Here is a 27,390-nt window from a genome sequence, read left to right on the forward strand (position 1 = left end):
CAACCACATTGGTCTTGCCAGCCTTGCATGGTCATGTTGTCCACCACTGTGGTCCTGCTGGACAAGATGGTCAACAACCTTGGTCATACTGATCATGCTGGCCAACCAATGTGGTCATAAAGGTTCTTTGGGTTGCTCATGTTGGTCCACATCTATGACTATACTTGCCATACTGGTTAACCACATTTTGTCGTGCCAGTCTTGGTGGTCGTATTGATCAATTCCTCTGTCATGTTGATCAACTTCTGTTGTAATGTTGGTCAACTACCTCAGTCATACTCATGAAACTGGGCATACCAATATGACGATGCTTTGTTCCAACTGCCTTGGTCATGGTGGTCCATATCTGTGGCCATACCTGCCATACTGCTCAAACAAAAATCATGCAGGCCTGCATGGACCACCATTGTTGGCCTGCTGTGGTCTGTGGTCATTCTTGGGAATGGTCATGCCAACATGGTTCAACTTGGTCATGCTCTCAAACCTTGGTATTCTGGTCTTGCTGTTTATCCAGTGTAATCATACTGGACAACTTTTTTGTCTTGCATGATCATGGTGGTCATTGTGTTGGTCAATCTTGGTCATACTGCCTGAGTTAGTCAACCAGAATAAAGATGTTAGCAATGATGATCAGATTGGTCAACCAACTTCGTCATGCTTGCTAATTTGCTTGGTATTCTTGTCTTGCTGTTCATCCAGTGTAATCATGCTGCACATACACAACTGTAGTCATATTTTCTGTACTGGTCAACCACATTGGTTATGCCAGTCTTGCATGTTCATGGTGATCATGTTGGTCAACCAGCTTGGTCATGATGGTCATGCTGATTATTCTAGACATTGTTAACCTGCTTGATATTTTGGTCTTGCAGTTTAGCCAGCATAATCTTGCTGGTCATGTTGGTCATACAGCTTAGTCAAAGGTCCTACTTCTTGACTATCTTTCTTCAGGTTGGTTATGCTGGTCGACCAACTAGACCTTCAACACTATAGCTAATCAAACTACTAAACCAGTTTACCAAGTTGTTTTTTTCCAGCACTGATGTATTGTTTTGTATTGTTATATCATTGATTAATATTTATGTTTATAATAAACATTACCTTCATGTTTGTGTTCCTGCCCTGGAACCACAGCATCAAATGAGCCAAACTGGCCCATTTACAGGAATATTGATTACGTGCTCCGTCCCAGTATTTACCTGCTGGGTCCGCTGACTTTGGGCGCAGCTCCCAGTAAATGATAACTCCAGCTCCTCACTTCTGTTATTTTTAGGAGATGAGTTATTTCCTCGTATCTCCTCAGCAGAAGCGTATCAGCATCAGCCCACGTGCTCTGCAGCTGAGGGTTTGCCCAACTTCTGCATTCTGATTGGACACACCCACAGGATAAGCCACGCCCAGTCATCGAGTGAGAGGATGAGGTGTTGTGGGGGAGGCGGGGCTATCCTCGAGTCTTCGTGCCATTGGGCGAGCGCGGGAAGGCTGCACGCGCCAAGCGAGCGCGCGCTCGGGGTTATAAGCGGCGGCGGAGAGCGCGCAGAGGAAGAGTGCCACTCTCCCCCTCCTCCTCCTCAGCTGGTACTGATCTATGAGCTTGGGCAGAAAGATGCTGCAGCAGGTCCTTAGAGTGTCAGGCAGAAGCGCCGGCCCCCTGCTGAGGGGCGTGGACAGGTGGGTGGACAGTCTGGGGTCCAGGCAGGTGGAGGACAGCAGGGTCAAGACCCTGAAGGAGATGCCCGGACCCTCCGTGCTGGGCTTCGTCTGGGACCTGTTCGCCAAGCGGGGGCTGTCCCGCCTCCACCAGCTGCAGGTGAGCCCAGGTGTGCAGGTGAACAGGTTGTATATGGAGCTCTGATGGAGTTGTGCTGGTATAATTCCTCGTTCCACCTTAAATCCTGCAGGTACTTCTGAAATGCTGCTAGGGTTGACCTGGTCAAATTTACCATTCCACCTTAAACGGTGCTGGTGTTGCATTCTAGTAATAAAGATGTGCAGATTATATATGGAGCTCAGATGGGAGTTGTGCTAGTTGAATTCCTCGTTCCACCTTAAATACTACAGGTGTTACATTCAAGAAGCTGCTCCCACACTAAGGAGTTATATATACTATGTTTATAGCGGGTAATTGAATAGATTCCGAAATGCTGCTATGGTTGAGCTGGATAAATTCACCTTTCCACCTTAAATGCTGCAGGTGTTGCATGCTAGTAATAATGGTGTGCAGGGTATATATGGAGCTCTGATGGGAGTTGTGCTGGTTGAATTCTTCATTCCACCTTAAATACTGCAGGTGTTACATACAAGTAGGTAGTCGAGTAGATTTTGAAATTCTGCTGATATGGTAGAGCTGGATAAATTCACCTTTCCACCTTAAATGGTGCAGGTGTTGCATGCTAGTAATAAAGGTGTGCAGGTTATAAATGGAGCTCTGAGGGAGTTGTGCTTGTTGAATCCTTCATTCCACCTTAAATACTGCAGGTGTTACATTAAAGAAGCTGCTCCCACACTAAGGAGTTATACAGTGTTTTCCAAAATGCTACTATGGTTAAGCTGGATAAATGTACCATTCTGCCTTAAACAGTGCAGGTGTCGCATTCTAGTAATACAGGTGTGCATATTATAAATGGAGCTCTGTTGACAGTTGTGCTTATTGAATTCCTTGTTCCACCTTAAATCATGCAGGTGTTACATTCAAGAAGCTACTCCCAGACTAAGGAGTTATACTATGTTTCTAATATGTATCTGAATAGATTTTGAAATGCTGCTTTGGTTGAGTTGGATAAATTTACCATTCCACCTTAAATACTGCATTCCAGTAATCAGTTTTAGTATTTCCTAGACCTGCATACATAGTACCATATATACTGGATGGATTAGGACTAGGGAATTTTTAATGTTACTAAGTGCTCAAGTCATTTTTTAAAAAGTTAAATATGTTGCACCATTTAAGGCGGAATGGAAAAATTCAGATGATCTAGTTTAAGAACCTGTAAGAACTGTGCACATTGATGCTGTTTGAAGTAAGATGTTCAACTCCTACAAGGTACTTAGTACTTCCCCATTGTGACATACTTATTGATGCTTCCCCATTTAAGGTGGACCAATTTACATAAGATGTCAGTTTCAATTTCACATCTAAATAAACAAATTAAATATTATTGTACTAGTGCACATAGATACTGGATGAATGATGATGTTTGCTGGTGTTGATGTTTGCTATTGTTCCACCTTAAATGGTAACAGCCCACAGGTGAGTCTTACAAGAGCTGTAGTACCATAGTTGCTGGATGATATGATGTTCTAAAAAGTACTTAGCACCTAAGTATGTACTTAGGTTCTCTAAACTCCTGTTGTAGCACCATTTAAGGTGGAATGTAAAAATGGACACAAGAAGTCAGTTTCAGTTTTGTAGTACCTGAGCGCAGAGATGCAAGAGGTGCAAGGACATGGTCTTGTGCTCACAGAGATGAATAAAATGGATGACAGTTAGCCTGTGTTTGTTATTAGCATTAGCTTAGCATGTCATAATCCGTGTGTAATTCGGTCATATTATCAACAATAGGAGTGTTATTTATTGCTAATATTTAATATTAGCATCTAATTAATAGTTAAGCATTTCGATTCTTTTTTTTTTTCATAGCTGGAGGGTCGTAAAAAGTACGGGTCGATGTGGAAGGCGAGTTTCGGGCCCATCCTGACGGTCCACGTGGCCGAGCCGGAGCTGATCGAGCAGGTTCTGAGACAGGAAGGCCAGCACCCCATGCGCTCGGACCTCTCGTCCTGGAAGGACTACCGAAACTTCCGAGGACACGGCTACGGGCTCCTGACTGCGTACGTACGATAGGATTGTGGGGAATTTTACGAAAGATGACTGTGCACTACAGATAATGTACAGTAGATGACAAAGCACACTATATGCCTGTACATTATCCTAATGCGTATAGTGTGTGGACACTCTTTTTAATGAATGCTACATTAATTTGCACCTATTGCTGAAACAGCTTGTCTAGTCCCTGTAGAGAAGAATTGGCACCATGCAATCCATCAAACCCTCACAGCAATGTTTCTAATCCAGAATCTAGTAGCAAGTTTTCTAGCCTGGACATTAGAGACAGTTACTCCAACAAAAACAGATTAAACTCGTTTTATTATGTCTAATTTCTCGAGAATAAACCATAAACAAGCATAAATAAGTGTCTTAATACTTTTGCTCATATATTTATTTATATACCTCCATAACCTTTGTTCTGTTGTCTTGTTACAGTGAGGGCGAGGAGTGGCAGAGTGTGCGCAGTCTGCTCGGGAAGCACATGCTGCGTCCGAAAGCGGTGGAGGCATACGACAGCACCCTGAACTCGGTGGTGACTGACCTCATCACCAAGCTCGGCCACCGGAGGCAGCAGCACCCAGATGGTGTCATCAACGACATCGCTGGAGAGTTCTACCGCTTCGGTCTGGAAGGTACGGCGCTGTGATAGCCTGTCATTGTGATGGTATGATACTGTGATAGTATGGTGCTGTGAAAGTTCGGCGCTGTGATAGTATGGCACTGTGATAGTACACCACTGTGGTATTGCAGTACTGTGATCCCCAGTGTGATTACTGTTATAGTACGGTACTATGATATTAATGTGTTCTGATACTATTGGTATAAATGGGAATGTACAATAGAATATGTATACAATAGTAAAAGACTCCAAGAGTCCAAAGAAAACTGGTAGACTCTTATCATAACCACATTATTTTTAAATGTTTTGACTTAAATCAAGGAAAAATACATGAAATAATATCGTTAGAATTTTCTCACGACAGTTTCATACTAGGAATATTAGATTTTTCAATATTTAGATATGTTTTGATTTTAGTAATCATTTCATATTTCTTTAAAATAGATTTTTAGAATGTTTTTAAAGCAGTATTTCATAACAAATTTTGGTGCGTGTGCATTTGAAATGAACTTAAACAGGATCATGTTCCCAAACTATTGATCCAAACTTCCTGAGCTGATAATGATAGTAATATTGATTGGGTCTAAAATCATTGGAAATTCGAAGAATCCTCCTGCTGCAGGAATTCTCCCGATAGGAAACAGAGAGGATGTGAAGATGATCACGCGTTCATTCAAGCGATCATGTTATATCATCTGCGCTGCCGGCAGGAGGCGGGGCTTTACTTCTACTCTTTACATTCTCACACAATTATCTGTCTGATCTACTTAAAAAAATACTTTTAAAAATAGCCTTGTTTCTCTACTATTCATTTCTTGTTGCTCAAACAAAACCAAAACCTATCCAGATAAATCTCTAAGTAAGAACATAGCAGACGTATGTAGCCTAAAATGATGATGATCCATGGCTAAAGAGACTCAAGAGAACTTAAAGCTTTCAAAATGTCCCAACTAAGCTTTAACTTTACTATATTTGCATTGTAGTAAAATACATTCATTTTCAATGGGCTCATATGCAGCTGAAACAGGGAACAGCCTACTGTTCAATATCAATGTATCAATATTATGATTTTAATATAACAATAAAGTCATTATGGATTTTAGAAACATGTGTTTAGGTGTGCACTACTTGGTAGAGCACTATAGGACTCTGTGGGTGTGGCCTATGCGTTTGTCTTTAATGGCTTCTTTTTTCCTTACATTACTTACATAACTTTTATACTTTTAAGTAGTTTTAAAAGCAATACTTGAGTAAAAAGTGTTCCCAATTCTTTTCCATTCACATGTACCTCCTCCTCTTGTCTCATTTGTTACTCCGCCCCCTTCATTACCTGCCCAGGTGTATTTAGTTTCGTGTGTATGTTTCCCATGTATTTATAGTCCTGGTGTTTCCCTGTTCCCTGTCGGTCTTTGCACTTACATCTGTTTTTGTTTTGTGTATCCCGCGTTTGCTTTTCTTGTCTCACTTGTTTATTTCCTTGTTTATTTGCTTTCTTATTTACCCTCTCAGTTTGTTTCTTGGTTCTTTTCTTGTTTATTTGTTTATTTATCATAATAAAATATCTCTTACCTGCATTTACGTCCGCCTTCACGTCTCCCTGCCTGGTCCACCCTGACACTGAGTGATGAATGTCAATACTTCTTTGACAACACATTATGGACTGAAGGTACCGGTGTTAACTCAGTGTTAATCTGACCGTCTCTCTCTCCCTCTTTCTCTCTCTCTGCAGGGATTTCCTCTGTGCTGTTTGAGTCCCGGATCGGCTGCCTGGACCCGATAATTCCAGAGGAGACGGAGCAATTCATCCAGTCCATTAACACCATGTTTGTCATGACCCTGCTGACCATGGCCATGCCCGCCTGGCTCCACCGCCTCTTCCCCAAACCCTGGCAAACCTTCTGCCAGTGCTGGGACTACATGTTCCAGTTCGGTGAGTCCAGTGATCACACTCAAGTCTTTTCCTGTCCGAAAGCATTGGGACTCTGCTAATTGGCTCGTTTTGTGTTTTGTGTGTCTCCGAACAGCTAAAGGCCACATAGACCAGCGTCTGAAAGAGGAGAAGGAGAAGCTGGCGAGCGGAGAGGAAGTGCAGGGCCGCTACCTCACCTACTTCCTGTCTCGTGCTGGGATGCCCATGAAGTCTGTGTACAGCAATGTGACGGAGCTGCTCCTCGCGGGAGTCGACACCGTAAGATCATCTCTTTATCTGTACATAAACAGTGTAAACTATAATACTGTGTTAAAACACGCTATAATAAACCATATAATACAACATAATACACTTTAAATTGTTATATCACAATATGATACATCATAATATCCTTTGACACAGTGTAATACACAATATAACATGATGTGATCCAATGTAATGCACTATTATACAATACCATACACCATAATTTGCCAAAATACTCAATATAATGTAGTATGTAATAGAAAACATTATTACACACTATAATACAGCATAAGATATGCCATAATATGACAAAATACACAATGATGCACTATACTATAATGCACTTTAAATGATCATACCATAATACAATACATCCTAATATAATATAACACAGTGTAATAAACCACATAATACAAAGTAATGTGATGTAATTCACTATTGTATAATACCATGCATCATAACATACTATAACACACTATAATGTGCCATAATACATTATTGCACACTACACTATATAATACTCAATATAATATACTATAATAAGTTATTACACACTATAATACAGCATACTATAATATCACACTAATATACACCTTATAATAAATATATAAATAATATACTCTAGCACACTATAACACACCACATTGCACTGTATTACACTATTAAACATCATATAATATGAGGTAAAGCAATGTAATGCTCTGTTATACAATATCATACACCATAACATACTATATTACACTATAATACCCTATATAATATACTATAATACGTTTTACACACTGTAATACAGCATTTGATATGCCATAATCTGCCATAATGCACCAAAACATAACATAGCATAACATGCTTACACTATAATATCACACTAATGTACACCTCATAATAATAAAACATAACATACTCTATGCACTATAACACACTGCTCTATATTATGCTATTAAACATCATATATTATATGTGGTAATGCAATGTAATGCACCTTTGTACTATATCATATACCATAACATACTATATTACACTATAATACTCCATATTATATACTATAATACATTATTATACACTTTTATACAACATACAATATGCAATAGTATGCCATAATACACAATAACACACTGTAATGCACTATATTACACTATTAAAAAACATATATTTCACGGTAATGCAATTGTAGAATATACATACATACACTATATTTCATTATAACACACAACTATAATAATGTAATAATGTAACAATAGACTACAATACAAAAAAAACCTCACACTATATTTATTCCACGTAGTACAATGTAATACTTTATAATGCAATACATTTTTATATATTATACAATAACACACTATAATACAATATTAAATACTACAATACACCATAATACTCTGTAAAATGCAATACAATGTAATACACTGTTATACATTTAAATGTCCAAATAGTAGACTGTAACACACTATAATACTATAATACTATATAATATACTACAATAAGTTATTACAGACTATAATACAGCATACGCATAATATCACACTAATATACACCTTATATTACACCATAATATACTCTAATACACTATAACACGCTATATAATGCACTATATTACACTATTAACAAAACATATATTACAAGGTGATGCAATGTAATGCACTATTGTACAATATTATACACTATATTTCATCATAACACACATCTAAAATAATGTAATATACACTATAATGCAAAAAAACACACACTGCAATTACACCATGTAATACAATATGTATCTGTTATACATTTTTATATAATATTGTACACCATAATGCACTATAACACACAATCTAAAATACTAAAATACACCCTAATATACTGCATTATACCATGTAATACAATGTTATACACCGAAATAAACCATAATGTCCAATTAGTACAGCAGAGTACACTGTAACACGTTTTAACTCCGCAACACTTTTTTATTCTCCGGTTTTCAGATTTCCAGTACGCTCTCCTGGTCTCTGTATGAACTGTCCCGACACCCTGAGGTGCAGTCCTCGCTGAGGGCCGAGGTGCTGAGGGTGATGGGGGATCGGCGGGTCCCCACGGCGTCTGACGTGGCCTCCATGCCGCTGATGAAGGCGGTGGTGAAAGAGATCCACAGGCTGTATCCAGTGATACCAGGCAACGCCCGGGTCATCACCGACCGGAGCATCAAAGTCGGAGGCTACCTCATCCCCAAAAACGTACAAACAAACATCTTTACGAAGTATTTTTACGAAGCACTGTAATATAACATATTAAACCAGGGGTGTCCAAACTACAGCCCGTGGGCCATTTGCGGCCCGTTTCCTTTTTTGGAGCGGCCTGCGTGGTACTTTAGAAATAGAATGAAAGTTGGCCCGCTGTTAAGCAGGTTTTTATAATGTGAGATTCTAGGTTTGAACGCTAGGTGTCAGAAACGGGCCAAAGAGTCTAAAAGCGGAGAGAGTGCGCATTTCTAGTGCAGAAAAACGAGGCAAAGAGTCTAAAAGCGGAGAGAGTGCGCATTTCTAGCGCAAAAACGGGCCAAAGAGTCTAGAAGCGGAGAGAGTGCGCATTTCTAGCGAAGAAAAATGGGGTAAAAGAGTCTAAAAGCGGAGAGAGTGCGCATTTCTAGCGCAGAAAAACGGGCCAAAAGAGTCTAAAAGCGGAGAGGGTGCGCATTTCTAGCGAAGAAAAACGGGGTAAAAGAGTCTAAAAGCGGAGAGGGTGCGCATTTCTAGCGCAGAAAAACGGGGCAAAGAGTCTAAAAGCGGAGAGAGTGCGCATTTCTAGCGCAGAAAAACGGGCCAAAAGAGTCTAAAAGTGGAGAGAGTGCACATTTCTAGAGCAGAAAAACCGGACAAAGAGTCTAAAAGCGGAGAGAGTGCACGTTTCTAGAGCAGAAAAACGGGGCAAAGAGTCTAAAAGCGGAGAGAGTGCACATTTCTAGCGCAGAAAATCGGGCCAAAGAGTCTAAAAGTTGGCGTATATAAGGAGTTTAATATTAAGTGACATCATGAAATGAAACATCAGTTTGAAAAATCTTAGTTTACACAACACTGTCAAAGATAAAGATAGTAAGTCAAGTAAAATGGTGTGTAAATGAAATAATCAGGAAAATTATTATTTAAAGTGGTATATTTCATTATTTGTTTTATTACAGAGTCTTTGGCCCGTGACTTAAAATATATTTCTCCTTCTGGCCCCCAACAAAAAAAGTTTGGACACCCCTGTATTAAACTCACTAAGAACTGTAGACCTTCATGAATAATGAGTGTGTTTAACCCTTTGCAGACCCTCATTACGCTCTGCCATTACGCCACGTCCCGGGACCCCGCGCAGTTCTCAGACCCGGACTCCTTCGTGCCGCAGCGCTGGCTGAACCGGGATGAGGGGAACCACCCATATGCCTCTGTGCCCTTCGGGGTGGGCAAGCGCAGCTGCATCGGCCGGCGGATCGCTGAGCTGGAGCTCTACCTGGCCCTCTCTCGGGTAAGAACACTCAACATTCATCACTTTCACAAAAGCCAATGTGCTGTGTGACCAAACATATTAGAATTAAATTGGTTATTGGTCCTCAATCCAGTTGATCCAGTCCAGCAGATGGTCCAGATTTACACACAAAGAGCGAAGCAGCCCTCTGAGGCTTCTTAGGGTTCCTGAGTTTGAGTTTGAGGACCAATTCTATGCACAGTAGCCCTCAAAACAAAAGTTCTTCAATGGGTTTTCTTGTGTCAATAGTAAAACCCCTTTAAAATAGGATTACAGCAAGATTTAAACTGTAGAGAAGAAACCCAAACCCATTTACCCAAAGAACCTTAGGAAAAACTTAACTTTAAACCAAATAACTTAATGTAAACATTAAAATTTAAGTAAAGAACCTGAGAACATCAACATTCCACAAGAGAACCACGTAAGGATCTCAACATTTGGGCAAAAAACCTCATGAGAACCTCAACATTTGAGTACAGAATCTGAGAATGTCAATATTTACCAAGAGAACCTCATGAGAACAATAACATGAAAGTAAAGCACTAGAGTATATCAACATTTCACAAGAGAAACTTTGTTAGAACTTACATTTGCGTTAAGAACCTAAAAAAAGAACCTCAACATTTCAACAAATAATCTAATGGGAACCTTAACACTCAACCAAATATCCTCATGAGAACATTAAAATATAAAAAGTAAAGAAACTGAGAATATCAGCATTTAAAAAGAGAACCCACATGAGAACCTCGCCTTTTGGTCAAAGAACCTCATGAAAATGTTAACATTTAACCAAAGAACATCATGAGAACCTTAACACTTAACCAAATATCCTCATAAGAACATTAAAATGTAAGAACATCAACATTCTCCAAGAGAACCTAATGGGAGCCTCAATATTTAAACAAAGAACCTCATAAAAATGTCACAATTTAACAAAAGACCTTGATGAGAACCTAAAGTGTAAGTAAAGAACTTGAGAACATTAACATTTCTAAACATTCCTAACCTTTCTAAATAGAACTATATGAGCACCTCAACATTTAACCAAAGAACCTGATGAGAACCTCAGCATCTGAGAAAAGTAGCTAATGATCATGACATTTTAACAAATAATTGCATAAGAACCTCAACATTTGAGTAAAAACACCATTAGACCATCAACATTTAACCAAAACCATCTTGAGAACCTCAACATTTAAGCAAATAACTTTATGAGAACCTCAACATTTGTTTAAAGTCCCTCACAAAAACTTAAACATTTGTTAAAAGAACCTCATGAAAACATCAACATTTGAGCAAAGAACCTCAAGAGAACCTCAGCATTTGATCAAATAACCTCATGAGAACCTCAATGTTTGTTCCAAAAACCTCATGAGAAAAACATTTAAACAAAGAACCTCATGAGAATCTCTGCATTAGAACAGTGAACCGTATGAGAACCCCAACACTTGAATAAAGAACCTCATGAGAACCTCAGCATTTGATCAAATAACCCCATGAAAACCTCAACATTTAAACAAAGAACCTTATGAGAACCTTAATGTTTGTTCCAAGAACCTCATGAGAATTTCAACCATTAAACAAAGGACCTCACTAGAATCTATACATTAGAACACTAAACATCATGAGCACCTCAACACTTGAGTAAAGAACCTCACGAGAACCTTTACATTTCTCTCCTCTTTCAGATTCTGATCCACTTTGACGTAAAGCCGGACCCAGAGGGCGGAGTGGTCAATCCCATGACCAGAACCCTGCTGGTTCCAGAACGTGAGATCAACCTGCAGTTCATCCAGCGCTGAAACGGGTTCAGAACACAGAGAGACACAGTGTAATTGATAAAGCCGACCCCTCGCTGGAGCAGAGAACGGTTCTAAACCCGGGAAGAACTCAGAACCTGCAGCGCTGCTGTAACGGAAACCCGAGACTTCTTATCGGGACCACCGGGTCCTCACTCAGGACTAACTGAGGCCGGACCAACCACTCACAGAGTGCTGGCCACAGTATCAGAGACGGAATATCATATGAATGAGTGTGGATGGGTTTAGTTATGTATATATATATATACATATAATTATATATATCTATTAGAGGTGTGCCAAAAAATCGATTCACATAAGAATCTTGATTCTCATTTACTACGATTCAGAATCGATTTAAAATGTCCCAAAATCGATTCTGAGGGGCGGGTTTTGGACTGATTTTGGGCTGGGTATTTTTGTTGGACCTGGCAACCCGCTTGTCCCTTCAAACCGAGGTCTTCCAGACCCACACAGAGCGTAGTAGGTGTTTGAGAATCACCGGTAAGATGGCAGAACAAGCACTATATTACCTTAGATTAACGTGTAGTTTTAATGTTTTATGGCAGAATGCTTCATAACAAGCATAAAAAAGATCGCTAGTAGTTAGTTTCAGTAACTGTTAGCTAGCTAACAAGCTAACTTTCCAGTTCCACCTTAAATAACGCTACAGGTGGCTGCGGGCTGCAGCATTTAAGGCGGAACGGAAAAATAACAATAAGCTAATCAGAGCTCATTTCAGCTCCTCATCACAGAGGAATTAAGGAATGGACAATATGAATTAATTTCTCCACCTCCTGCCCCCTTTCTGAAGAAATACAACGACCTTAAATTAACTAGTTAATCAGCAGCTGCTCCTGAACTTTAGCGCTCCACTGCTATCATCACATCAGCCCAGCAGCGTCACCTACACACCACCGCTAGTAGCCTGGTAATAAAGCAGTGTTATTTATTATTTATTTATTGTTCATTAACGTCATTGTGATATCCCAGTGATTCCTCTGTCACTGAGGACCCACATTCCTGCACATTTTATTGTTTTTGTAACACATTACTTGCTCCAGGACCAGTGTATATTATGGAGGGTTTTTTTTTCAATAAGATTCATAAGCCAGAAGCAGAAATTTTTATAATTCAAATCGTTTTGAATCAAAAATCGATTTTGAATCGAATCGTGGCCCCCAAAATCGGAATCGAATCGAATCGTGAGATAGTAATCGATTCCCACCCCTAATATCTATGGATAACTATATAATGATTGTAGTTATGGAAGGTAAAGGTTTAGTTGGGTATGGATGGGTAAAGTTATAGATAAGAATGGATGGGTATTTTTATACATAGTTACTGATTGTATAGTTAGGTATACAGTAGTAATATATACTTTAGTTATAGATGGGTATGAATGGGTATAGTTATATATAGCTATGGATAGATTTGGATGGGTATAGAAATGGATGTGTATGGATTGGAATGAATGGGTATGGACTGGTATAGTTATGCTTGAGTATAGGGATGTAATTATAGATGGGTTTGGATAGGTACAGGTATAGATGGATTGCTATAGTTATTGATAGGTATAGTAATTGATGGATACATTTATTGATGGGTATAGTTATTGATGGATATAGTTATTGATGGTATAGATATTGATGGGTGTAGTTATGAATTGGTATAGTTTTCAATGGGTATAGTTATGCATACTTATTGATTGCTATAGCTGTTGATGGGTATAAGTATGGATTGATATAGTTATTGATGGGTATAGTTTTCGATGGGTATAGTTATTAATGGATATAGTTATGGATTGGTATAGTTTTTAATGGGAATAGTTGTTGATGGGTATAGTTATTCATGAATATAGTTATGGATTGGTATAGTTATCGATGGGTATAGTTTTTGATGGGTATAGTTATTCATAGATATAGTTATGGATTGGTATAGTTGTTGATGGGTATTGTTATTATTGGGTATATATATATAGATTGGTATAGATATGGATTGGTATAGTTGTTGATGGGTATTGTTATTATTGGGTATATATATATAGATTGGTATAGATATGGATTGGTATAGTTGTTGATGGGTATTGTTATTATTGGGTATATATATATATATATAGATTGGTATAGATATGGATTGGTATAGTTGTTGATGGGTATTGTTATTATTGGGTATATATATATAGATTGGTATAGATATGGATTGGTATAGTTGTTGATGGGTATTGTTATTATTGGGTATATATATATATAGATTGGTATAGATATGGATTGGTATAGTTATGGATGGGTATAGATATGGATTGATATAGTTATGGATGGGTATAGTTATGGATTGGTATGGTTATTGGTGGGTCTATATATAAGTATGGATGGGTATTGCTATAATTGGGTATAGATGGGTATGGTTATGGATTGGTATGAATACATATGGATGGGTATTGCTATAGATTATTGATGTTAAAGATGATTGTAGTAAAAGATGGTAGCGGAATAGCAGGGTATAGATGGATATAGATAGTATAGTTATAGATGGGTGAGTATAAGTATGGATGGCTATTACTATAGTTGGTGGGTATAGATGGTAAAGTTATAGATAGGTATGGAATGAGTTAGTTATGTATGTGTATAGGGGTGGTATGTTTAAGTATAGATATAGATGAGTATAGATGGGTATTTATTAGTAGTATAGTTAAATGGAGATATGCATGGGTATGGATGAGGATATAGTAATAGATAGAATGGATGGGTACATATTTTAAGGGAAATATTGGACAGAAATCGTTTGATTTTGTCCGATGGAAAGTTTTAGAACGGGCATATGAAAAGTACAGGTTTTATCCTGTTGTTATGGTATTTAGACCCGTCTGATTGGACCTGACGGGTCAGGTGAACGGGACGGTGAGCAGAAACACAGCCAGTCCTCAGGATTCTCTGGTGCTACGACTGAACTCTCAGTCTGAGATACTAATGGTGCTATTTTACAAGAATTAGCTTTCTGCGGCTTGATTTGAATTTAAATTTGAATTTAATGTGTATTTCCATTGTTCTTTTTTTTTTTACTGTGTCTGTAAATTCTAATGAACTGCATTTATATTTCTACCTTTATATATTTCAGCACCTGTCCTGGTCGTTTTACTTGGAGTAAACATTCAAATAATGTGAAATGATGATATAACTTGAACCGTGCTATCTTTATGACTTGTGCACTTTGTCAGATCAGAGCTCATGTTTTATTTCTGCTTTATGAAGCAATTTAGCACAAAGAAAGTATTTTTTTTTTAAAAAAGGAGTTTTTTTGAATTACTTGATATCTTTAACAATCATGCTTGAAAACACAAGGGGAACCTCATGTGAGTCATGTGACGTGATACTTGTTTTCTTTCTTTCTTGTTTTAAATAAAAATGCACTTATATATTTGTAAAAAAAGGATTAACTGGTGCTCAGAAACTGGTGCTAGACTCTAAACTGGTGTGTCTTTACTGGACGCTGCTGTTTTATAGTGAAATGTTGAGTAATCACAGTTTATGGCAGCTGGGGCACTAATTACTCATGATGATGCCACCCAGACTGTCATTTCTGAAAGAGGTGATTTTATACTGATTTCATTATAGTAAAAATAGTTATCATGCTCTTGTTATGCTACATGTAATACCTGCTATACATACTGCATTTCTATTTAATATAAATAAATAAATGAATAAAAAGGCGTTTGTTTCTGATTATCTTTGATTATAGATTATGGATTTACACACAGACACACACATACACACACACACACACACACTCAGCTGAGCTGAGCTTTGAGCTGGTGCTTATCTTCTGTGAAACCCAGTTTAACCCAATTACTAGTAACTCAGAGCCACCTTCTCTTCAGCAGAACAACTAATATTTAAACATGTCAGCCTGCACTTCTTTCCCAGAACATGTTTGCTGAGTGGAGCTCTTTCTGAGATCCCACATACACACACACACACACACACACACACACACACACACACACACACACACACACACACAAACAGATAGTATTGGTTGAAAGATTTTGTCAAATGGGATCCTGATGCTCATGTTGTAATACAGCATAGGAAAAAATGAGTCCCAATTTAAAAAAAAAAAATAGCTTTGCCAGTTTGTTAAATCAATCTTCCTGACAAAACAGGGTTTTTGGAGTGCAATAGATAATGTAAAATAAAGAAAGATCAATCAGTTTAAGCGAAAAAACGTCACTTATACAGTGAAGTTTAAGAGTTCTTAGAGTTCTGACTTATGCAAAAATAACCTAACTGTATTTTCTTGGTCTCAGCCAGAATATCCAGCATAGACAGCCTTCACCAGTCTAACCCTCAGGACCCTTCACTGTTTGGGTGTCTTTTTGCTACCCTTAAACTGAATCATTGTCCTTTTCATTGTTCATTGCACTTTTGTCCAGAAGATTTGTCCACTGAATAAACCGCATTTGTATCTTAACAGCGCAGCGCTTTTGCGTGTCTCAGCAGAGGATCCTGACTTGCTCGTTCACTCTGTAAAGGTACGCCAGCAGCTCATTTAAGGGAACAGCAATGTTATTTTATTCTTTATTCTGTTTATTGTTGATGTGAAAGCTGGATTGTGGTGTAAGTGTGTAAGAAACGTGGGTGTATACGCTGAGGGCACGCAACGCACATGGCGCTCCTGCATGGCTAAGATAGGATTGGAGGCCTGACTGTTGACTGTTGTCAGGGTTTTAATCAGTAAGTTGGCAAATGTAAGACAAGCCTTTGTTTTCTTTTGGTTCAACAGTGGTTTTTGCTTTGGACTCTCCCATGGATACCATTTTCAACCAGTCTCTTTCTTATAATTGAATCATTAATACTGACCTTAACTGAGAGAAGTGAGACCTGTATTTCTTCAAATGTTGTTCTGGGTTCTTTTGTTACTTCCCGGATGAGTTGTTCAGGTTCACCAGTGTTCCATGTTTTCTCCATTAGTAAATAGTAGCTCTTACGGTGGTCTGCTGGAGTCCCAAAGCCTTAGAAATTGTTGAAGTTGTACCTTTTCCAAGATCAGTGAGTTTCTCAGTTGCTGTTTTCTCACCTGCTGTTGATTTTTTTTTTTTTTCATATTGGGGCAGATTGTTGCTTTTTGAGATCTTTTAGCTGCTTCTGGTTGTGGACACTGGACAGTAGTGAAATTTAATTTAGCTTTGCACAAAATGTAGTTAATCACAGTTCATTCATGGAAAGGCAATTAATAATTTACCTTAATAAATGAAATAGTTATTTATAAACGTTTTTTTTATTTATCTTTGTTTGATATTAAAGTTTGTTTAGTAATCTGAAAAATTTAAATATAATAACACAAACAAACAAATAATAAATCTGTAACGGGGAAAATACTTTTTTATCAGTACTGTATATAGAACATGACAACTGTACAAATGCCTATACAGTTATACAGTTATATACTGGTTCTCTTGTTCTACACATATAATATATATATATACATTTATTTATTCCAATTATTTTATTTTTTTTAGAATCTTGTGAATATACATTTATCATGATTCAAACATCCTTTATCAGGCTTAAATGTTGAGGTAGGAAAAAATATTGGAAAAACTATATATGAATAGTATTATTTTATTTAAATAAATGATTTTAAAGCCATCTATGTTTTTTTTTCTTATTAAAAGTGTAAGTATTAATTTATAGGTCAAATAAAAAATAAATAAATTTAAGCCTACAATTTACCGACCTCTAGCGGGGGTCTGATTAAACTGCAGTTTCCACAATGCTGACTTCCAGTCTGCGCTTTTAAATCTCTGTCTCTGTCCAAATTATTATATACTTTTTTGAAATTATTTTGATGTGTATTATTAAATGTAATTTATATTTAATGTATAATTTGTATTTCCAGTTCGTATCATTTTATATAATATATTGTCTTCCAGGGAGCTTTTATTTTGATTAAAAAAAAAATGCTCACGTACTGTATACTGGCCAATCAGGAGTCGCCCAGAAAATCTCTAGTAGCGAGAATACCCACTAGACTAGTGAATCTTTGTCAGATTTGACCACTAGGAGGCGCTGTCGAGTGAGTCCAAAATTAATGGCTTCATATGGAGCAATTGACCAAAATTGGAGATTGTAAATAATGAATCATTTGAATGCTTTTAAAGTGTACTCATTTTCTAAACACAGAACAATATATCCTGTTTTAGTACAGAAAAACATAATTTTAAAGCTTTTTTACTCCAGTTATAAACCTTTTAATCATGCTTTTGCTATGTATCCGCCTACAGTTGCAGTAACGAGCACCTTAACTGCCTAAAACCGGTTTCCTGAAGAAAAACTAAGGTACGTTTTATTTATTTTTAGCAAAATACATCATTATAATTTTCAAAATTAAAGGAATATCCTGGCTAAGTGTAATTCGTATTTTTTATTTTATTTATAATTTGTTTAGTTGTTTAGCTCCATTCACCCCCATTCATTTTGGACTCACTCGCGGGCTCCCTCTAGCGGTTAAAACAGTAATGCTCTGATATAATGGCGGAGATCTGTCTTAGCGACCAACTTTGATTCATTTCAACGAACCGATTCTTCATAACGGTCACTTGAATGAATGGGAAGTAGTGAAGTCAGTCACTTTTTCTTTTAATTGGTTGTATTTTAATTTTTAAAGTGATTATTTAATAGATTATAAAAATCTACAATTAAAATTCTAACAATACATCACTTTTAAATATTTGCTAAATTAACTCTGAACAAACTTTTTATTTTAAGAAAATGGCTTTTTAAATAAAGAATTTCGATTATTATTAGAGGTGGGTAAGCAGAGCCGCCCAGGCAGTTGGTACAAAACCCTGGGATGGATTTTTTTTACTTTCTAGAGCAATATATTTACATACAAATAAGTTACTTTAAACAAATGTCATTGCCATACATAGCAGGGTGATTAAAACGGTCAACTATTTATTAATAGTTTTGATTCATTAAAATGAACCGATTCAGTAAAATGATTCATTCACAAGTCGGCGCGGAAAACAAATCTGTCGGCGGTTTGTTTTCGTTACTAAGCGGCTCAGAGCCGAGTTCCTAGTGCTTCTCTCACTCTGAACTTCTTTACACTTTCTGTACAGATTCGGATATTTCAGTACAGCTCGCAGATAGACGGCTATTCAGTTCAAAGTGAATAAAACCGGGAAGTTTGCCTGGTTTTAGCTCTTAGAAACCCGAGAACACCTGATACGGAGCCGGGGAGCGTTAGTTAGCCAGGTAGCTAATGCTAACTCCACAACAACCGCCACCTGTAACTCAGCTCTCCTTATAAAAACACATATATAATATAAGTAAAATATCTGCTTATATTTACTGTGACTCTGTTTATTGTAATGTTAAACATTAGCCAGTGAGTTTATCGGCTGGGTGTGTGGACTATCTGCTCTTTCTCTGTGTATAAAGAAAAGGAGCTGCGCTATGGTGAGTTATTTACTGGCTTTAACTAAAACTAGCTAATCTATGTTTGTGGATCATCCAGATTTTGGACCTCTGAAAATACAGAGACCACTTAAAATGAATGAGTTGATTTTACCTAATTAAAAACATCTGGAATATAAACAAGAGGAAGATGGATGATCACAAGCCATAAAACCAAACTGAACTGCTTGAATTTTTGCACCAGGAGTGCAGGCATAAAGTTATCCAAAAGTAGTGTGTAAGACTGGGGGAGGAGAACATGCCAAGATGCATGAAAACTGTGATTAAAAACCAGGGTTATTCCACCAAATATTGATTTCTGACCTCTTAACATTTTATGAATATGAACTTGTTTTATTTGCATTATTTGAGGTCTGAAAGCTCTGCATCTTTATTGTTATTTCACTCATTTCTCATTTTCTGCAATTAAATCCTCTAAATGTCAATGTTTTTTTGCAATTTGGGAGAAATGTTGTCCGTAGTGTATAAAATAAAACAAGAGTGTTCATTTTTCTCAAATATATACCTATAAATATCAGAATCATAGAAACTGATTCAGAAACTATAGCGGTCTCTTATTTTTTTCCAGAGCTGCATATTACATGAAATACACATTTACCGTATTTACTTGAACATTTAAACTGATTTCAGAGCTTTAACGAGGTTCAGTTGTATAAATAAATAAATAAAAAATAAAAGTAATCCAAATTATGAAGAAAAACATAATTAACTAGAAAAGTTAACACAAGATAGTTGTGCAGCTAAAATTGATTCCACTGTTCGCTGTGGAGGTTGCTATGTTGTTGCTAACCGGTGGCTAGGTGGTTGCTAAAGAGGTTGCTTGGGTATCTGTGCGGGTTGTTAAGCTGTTGCTAAGCGGTTGCTAGGTGATTTCTTAAGTGTTACCATGTTATCCGTGGTGGTTACTATGGTGGTCCCATGTGGTTGCTAGCTAATTGCTAAGGTGTTGCTGTTGTATCCTTGTTGGTTGCTATGTTGTTTATAAGTGGTTGCTAAGGTGTTGCTATGGTATCTGTGGTGGTCGCGATATTGTTGCTAAGTGGTTGGTAAGGTGTTGCTAGGTGGATGCTAAGATAATGTATTTGCATAATCTGATCTATGCAAATACATTAGCTAGGTGGTTGCTAAAGTGTTGCTATGGTATCAGTGGTGGTTGCTATGGTGTCCATGGTAGTTGCTAAGGTGTTCCTAAGTGGTTGCTCTGTTGTTGCTATGGTGTTGCTATGGTGGTTGCTAAGATGTTGCTATGGTGTCCATGGTAGTTGCTATATTGTTTCTTAGGTGTTGCTAAGTGGTTGCTAAGGTCTTACTAGGTGGCTGCAAAGTAATGTATTTGCATAAATCAGATTATACATGGCTTGGGTATGGACTCTAGGTTGCTCTGGACGTGTGATTGTTGTTTATTATGGCTTACAGCCAATGAAAACCCAAAAATCGGTATCTCAGAAAATTAGAATATTATATAAGATCAATTGGTACTTTCTGCAGTGTGGGCCAAGTCCTGCTGGAAAATGAAATCTGCATCTCCATAAATGTGCTGTAAGATTTTGTGGGAAAACACTGCACTGACTTTAGACTTGATAGAACACAGTGGATCAACACCTGCACATGACATGTCTCTACAAACCATCACTGATTGTGGAAACTTCACACTAGACCTCGAGCAGCTTGGACTGGGTGTCTCTCCACTCTTCCTCCAGACTCTGATCCCTTGATTTACAAATGAAATGTAAAATGTACTGATGAGCAGTGATGGTTTGGAGTGACATGTCATCTGCTGGTGTTGATCCACTGTGTTAAATCAAGTCTAAAGTCAGTACAGTTTTGTTTTCCCACAAAATCTTGCAGCACTTCATGCTTCCCTCTGCTGACAACTTTTATGGAAATGCAGATTTCATTTTCCAGCAGGACTTGGCACACTGCCCACACTGCAGAAAGTACCAATTGGTCTTATATAATATTCTAATTTTCTGAGACACAGATGTTTGGCTTTTTATTGGCTAAAAATTCCATTATTATCAACAATGAAATAAATAAACACTTAAAATAGATCACTCTGTGTGTAAAGCATTTATTTATATTATATATGAGTTTTGCATTTTGAAAATAATTACTGAAATAAAAGCAACTTTTGGTATTCACATTTTTTGAAATGCACTAGTATATACATTGCTATACATTTGACCTGGGTGATAGCGCTAGTGTTAGGGTTAATAACCTGGTGCCTTTATCTTTTAATATTGTGCTTTTTCAGGATGATCCATCCCTCCAGAGAAACTTTAAAGGGCACAGAGACACAGTAACCAGCATCGACTTCAACTGTAACATGAAGCAGATAGGTACAGTATAGAGCTCTCTTATTTAACCTTTCTAAACTAAATTATTATTAATTATATTCAGAAATTTCATTATTGCAATGTAGTCAAAGAATTTATGTTTAGAGCGTTAATAAACTCTACCCACTTCCAGCCCCTCACCCTATTACTGCTTTAGACCACACCCACCTCCAACATCTCAAGTAATTACTGCTTAAGCCACACCCACTTCCAGCACCTCACACCCATTATTGCTTTAGACCACACCCACCTCCAGCATCTCCAGTCATTACTGCTGAAGCCACACCCACTTCCAGCATCTCACACCCATTACTTCCTAAGACCACACCCACTTCCAGCATCTTCAGTCATTACTGCTTAAGGTACACTCACTTCCAGCACCTCACACCCATTATTGCTTTAGACCACACCCACTTTCAGCATCTCAAGTCATTACTGCTTAAGTCACACCCGCATCCAGCACTTCACACCCATTGTTGCTATAGACCACACCCACCTCCAACATCTCAAGTAATTACTGCTTAAGCCACACCCACTTCCAGCACCTCACACCCATTATTGCTTTAGACCACACCCACCTCCAGCATCTCCAGTCATTACTGCTTAAGCCACACCCACTTCCAGCATCTCACACCCATTACTTCCTAAGACCACACCCACTTCCAGCATCTCCAGTCATTACTGCTTAAGGTACACCCATTTCCAGCACTTCACACCCGTTACTGCCTTAGACCACACCCACTTCCAGCACCCCAGACCCATTATCGCTTTAGACCACACCCACTTCCAGCATCTCCGTTAATTTCTGCTTAAGGTACACTCACTTCCAGCACCTCACACTCATTACTGCTTTAGACCACACCCACCTCCATCATCTCTAATAATTACTGCTTAAGCCATACCCACTTCCAGCACTTCACATTCATTACTGCTTTAGACCACACCCGCCCCAAGCAGCTCAGTTCATTACTGATTAAGTCACACCCACTTTCAGCACTTCACATTCTTTACTGCTTAAGCCAAACCCACTTTCAGCACTTCTTACCCATTATTGCTTTAGACCACACCCACTTTCAGCATCTCAAGTCATTACTGCTTAAGTCACACCCGCATCCAGCACTTCACACCCATTGTTGCTATAGACCACACCCACCCCATGCACCTCAAGTCATTACTGCTTAAGCCACACCCACTTCCAGCACCTCACACCCATTATTGCTTTAGACCACACCCACCTCCAAGCACCTCAGTTCATTCCTGATTAAGCCACACCCACTTTCAGCACTTCACACCCGTTACTGCTTTAGTCCACACCCACCTCCAGCATCTCCAGTGATTACTGATTAAGCCACACCCATTTCCAGTTCTGCTTTAAAACACAGCCACCTTTAGTTTGGTTTAAATAAAATGTGCTGTTTTGCTGTGAATAAATATGGGTTCTGACTGTTTTAACTGTAGTGACGGGTGCTATGGATTCCTGCGTGATGATCTGGAACCTAAAGCCTCAGATGAGGGCCTACAGGTTTGTGGGACATAAGGACGCAGTGATGTCGGTCCAGTTCTCCCCGTCTGGACGTCTGGTGGCCTCGGCGTCCAGAGATAAAACAGTCCGTCTCTGGGTTCCCGGTGTGTAAGTGTAGCTCCTCCCATCTCCTGTTAACCACTATTCCCACTCATACCTGTTTAATACACCCAGACCAGGAAGATCAGCAGCAGAGGAACCTGAGGCTCGGCTCAGAGTCATGAGATTTATCAGGAGCAGTCAGATTGGGAAACCTGCAGTTTAAATTTGTGCCAGCAGGTGGCAGCAGATACTAACGATTACCATAATTAAATAATTCCTAATTCATTTCTTTACTGAGGAAAATGGCCTGGATCTTTATTGATGTGTGTGATGTGACGTGTGATGTGATTAGAGTGTGTGATGTGATGGGGCAATTGTTCCTGTAATGTGTGTATTCTAAAAAAAAAAAAAAAAAAAAAAACACAGGGTGATGTTTTGGACACATCAGTGGTTCATTCACATAAATCAGCACATTGATGTGAGAACCTGCCTGAGGCTTTATTTTATTGCATCATGGAAACAGGCCAAACCTACCAGTATATGGGGGATGGTAATTATCACAAATAAAGTTAGTGTATTATTATTATTATTATTATTATTATTATTATTATTTTATCTGTAGGATCCACAAGCTACATTGTGCATTCTTTAGTTTATGTCACTGTAAGGTTAGGAAAATGTAAAATACATCTCTGGAAAAAAAATGAAGAGAACACTTGAGTTTCTGAATCAGTTTCTCTGATTTTGCTATATATAGGTATATATGTGAGTAAATTGAACGTTGTTGTTTTATTATATAAACTATGGAAAACATTTCTCCCAAATTCCAAATAAAAATATTGTCATTTAGAGCATTTATTTGCAAAAAATGAGAAATGGCTGAAATGAATTGAACTCCAGTCTCCCACACCATGTGATACCTCACTGTTATCTAGTGCACCACACCAACCATGTTATTGTAAGACACTAGGGGTGTGCCATATCGTATCGTACACGATAACATCGTCAAAATTCTTAAATATCGTGAACGATATAATACCCTAAAATATCGTGCCATATCACCCATCCCATTTCTCATTATATATCTACTAGAGACAGATTATATCTGTCCAGTATCATTTATTTTACTTTAATCCTGGATATATGGACATATTTGAAGTGCATTATTATTACTATTATGACATTCTGGATCATTGACATCTGTTAAAAATCTGATAAAATTCTTGTATTTTTTATATCTCACTTAAGCGTGTGCGGTATTATATTGTATGGATTTTTTTTTTCTTGCAGTGTATTGTGTATTTTTGAAATATTTTTTTTACATTGTCATATCGCCAAGAGTATCTTTATCGTGAAAATACCATGAAATATCGTGATATTATTTTAGGGCCATATCGCCCACCCCTATAAGACACACAAGTGTATGTACAGTTTTAGCCTGGATAAAACAGTAATTCTACTGCAGCTGTTTTCCCTGCTGCGTAATATTGGTGCTCTGATTGCTGACTGACGGATATGTGAATGATACTCTGTATAAGTTGTATGAGATTGGGCTCCTGATGGAATTGTTTTTGGAGTCATGGAATCATATTCAACCCGTACAGAAATGTTTGTACGCTTGATCTTCCAATGCTCCTTAAGGGTCATTAAAGGTATAATCCAGGGGTTTGTCTCTATTTGCTCTCCTCTGTGAGGAGAATTTGATTGCACTCAGCCCCTTCTCTTGTAAGACTGTGACTCCTTTGTTTCAGGAAAGGGGAATCCACAGTGTTCAGAGCTCACACCGGAACCGTCCGGAGCATCAACTTCTCCAGCGACGGTCAGTCATTGGTGACCGCCTCCGACGACAAAACCGTAAAAGTGTGGACGGTCCATCGGCAGAAGTTCCTCTTCTCCCTCTGCCAGCACATTAACTGGGTGCGATGTGCAAAGTGTGTACAAATATTTACCTACAGATTTATTCACATATTTGGTGTAGTAGCAGTATCATACCAATGGGAGTGTGAGTCTGATGGCGGATGCAGAAGAACGAAATGTTCCGTTTTAGAAGTTGTGCGGTCATTCACATAGTCATTCTTTAATCCACTGTGTCACAGAAGCCATTACCACCCACTGTGCTGTCCACTTTGGGTAGTAATGCCTTCTTTGAAACTGTGGTAATTAGGGGTGTCACGATTCTCTAAATCCTCGATTCGATATTATTTCCGATTTTAGGGTCACGATTCGATTCGATTCTCGATTTTCTTTTTTTTTTATATTAGAGAGGCCTATGCCAGTTTTAGATTAGTCTATGGTCAGTCATTGGATTGATTCATCAAATTTACAATATCTTATTTCAAAAGGTGGGCTTGACATAAGTGATGCAAAGTGATACAAGTGATCTGTAATACACCACATTAGGCACTAATTGTCAAATTTAAATAATTTAATTAATATATATTTGTAATGCCATCTAGTGTCTTTTTTTGGTAGCAGCAGTGTGCACATAACAAAATAAATAATAAAAAAATACAGGAACAGTCATGTACAAAATAATAGAACAATTAGAGCCTTAACAAACTGAACTCTATCCTACTATAACAGTTACACATGAAAAATAAGACTTTAAGACTTTTTCAGTCACTGAGAATGACAAGTTTTTTTCTTTAATAAATATATATTATTAACTTTATCTGAGAGAAAGATGCTCCTTAAGGTACCAAAACTATTAACATATTTGAGGCTAGACAAAACAACTGTTATTTTTATATTTTAAAGTTTTTCTTTAAGAAGCTGAGAATGCCCATATTTTCTGGAGAAAGAGCTGCTCTTTGAGCTAAAGTGTGCTGCACCATTTGCGGGAGGGATCGTCGATCCTCTTTTTGACTTCGATGCTAGACACCATGACATAATTTCGATCGATTTCGATGAAATATCTAAATCGTAACACCCCTAGTGGTAATGATGGTGACCCATGGCCTCTTGGTAGAATTGCACTGCATGCATGTGCATCGCCTTACCTTGGCTCCTTCTGCAGGTTTTCTCCGGACGGGCGGTTGATTGTATCTGCCAGCGATGACAGAACAGTGAAGATCTGGGACAAAAATAGCAGAGAGTGCATTCACTCCTTCTGTGAACACAGCGGGTAAGTTCCCCAGCACACACACAAGTAAACACAAAATGTAGTTTTAAATTAAGGATTTTATAATTAGTGAGAAAAAATCCAAAACTACATGGCCCTGTGTAAAAACTTGTAAAACTTTACTTTGGTTTATCACAAATGAGTTCAGTTTGTCTAGCCACACCCAGGCCTGATTACTGCCACACATGTTCTTAATCAAGAAATCACTTAAAAAGGACCTGCTCAACAAAGGGAAGTAGAAAAAAAACCCTAAAAGCTATATATCATGCCAAAAAAAGAAATGAGAAAGAAAGAAAGCCTGAAAAAGATTAAAAAGCCTATTCTAATGTTTTGACCTCGGCAAACCAAAGTGTGAGCCATTATTCACAAATAATAAAACATAGAACAGTGGTGAACCTTCCCAGGAGTGGCCAGCCAACCAAGATTACCCCAAGAGTGCAGCGCCGACTCATCCAAGAGGTCACAAAAGACCCCACAACAACATCCAAAAAAACGCAGGCCTTACTTGCATCAGTTAAGGTCAGTGTTCATGCCTCCACCATAAGAAAGAGACTGGGCATAAATGACCTGTATGGCAGAGTGCTGAGAAGAAAACCACTGCTGAATAAAAATAACATTAAAGCTCGTCTCAATTGTGCCAGAAAACATCTTGATGATGCCCAAGACTTTTGGGAAAATAGTTTGTGGACTGACGAGACAAAAGTTGAACTTTTTTTAAAGGTGTGTGTCCCATTACATTTGGCATAAATGTAACACCACATTTCAGAAAAAGAACATCATACCATCTGTAAAACATGGTGGTGGTAGTGTAAAAGTCAGGGGTTGTTTTGCTGCTTCAGGACCTGGAAGACTTGCTGTGATAAATGGAACCATGTATTCTGCTTTCTACCAAAAAGTCCTGAAGGAGAAATCCGACCATCTGTTAAGCTGAAACGTACTTGGGTTCTGCAGCAGGACAATGATCCAAAACACACCAGCAAGTCCA

The 27,390-nt window shown here is 38.1% G+C and overlaps 2 protein-coding genes across 3 annotated transcripts in view; both read left to right on the forward strand.

Moving 5' to 3' along the window:
- Positions 1-1,559: 1,559 nt before the first annotated feature.
- LOC103035224 (25-hydroxyvitamin D-1 alpha hydroxylase, mitochondrial) lies at positions 1,560-12,186 on the forward strand. The gene is made up of 8 exons (XM_007248387.4): positions 1,560-1,810; positions 3,641-3,831; positions 4,265-4,461; positions 6,178-6,378; positions 6,473-6,636; positions 8,586-8,834; positions 9,907-10,104; positions 11,793-12,186. Exons 1-8 carry the CDS (start codon positions 1,589-1,591, stop codon positions 11,904-11,906), a joined length of 1,536 nt encoding a protein of 511 aa, XP_007248449.2. The 5' UTR covers positions 1,560-1,588; the 3' UTR covers positions 11,907-12,186.
- A 6,732-nt stretch (positions 12,187-18,918) lies between these two features.
- The window catches only part of poc1a (POC1 centriolar protein A), a 68,123-nt gene continuing 59,651 nt past the window's right edge, over positions 18,919-27,390 (forward strand). For both annotated transcript variants that reach the window (XM_022682612.2, XM_022682613.2), the window contains exons 1-5: positions 18,919-19,366; positions 21,639-21,723; positions 23,179-23,350; positions 25,036-25,215; positions 26,301-26,408. In XM_022682612.2, the coding sequence (XP_022538333.2) occupies positions 19,364-19,366; positions 21,639-21,723; positions 23,179-23,350; positions 25,036-25,215; positions 26,301-26,408 (548 nt within the window). In that variant the 5' untranslated portion in view covers positions 18,919-19,363. The remainder of the gene's footprint in view (positions 19,367-21,638; positions 21,724-23,178; positions 23,351-25,035; positions 25,216-26,300; positions 26,409-27,390) is intronic.

Source organism: Astyanax mexicanus, chromosome 24 (genome assembly GCF_023375975.1).
Source record: "Astyanax mexicanus isolate ESR-SI-001 chromosome 24, AstMex3_surface, whole genome shotgun sequence".
In the NCBI taxonomy this organism is placed as follows: domain Eukaryota; kingdom Metazoa; phylum Chordata; class Actinopteri; order Characiformes; family Acestrorhamphidae; genus Astyanax; species Astyanax mexicanus.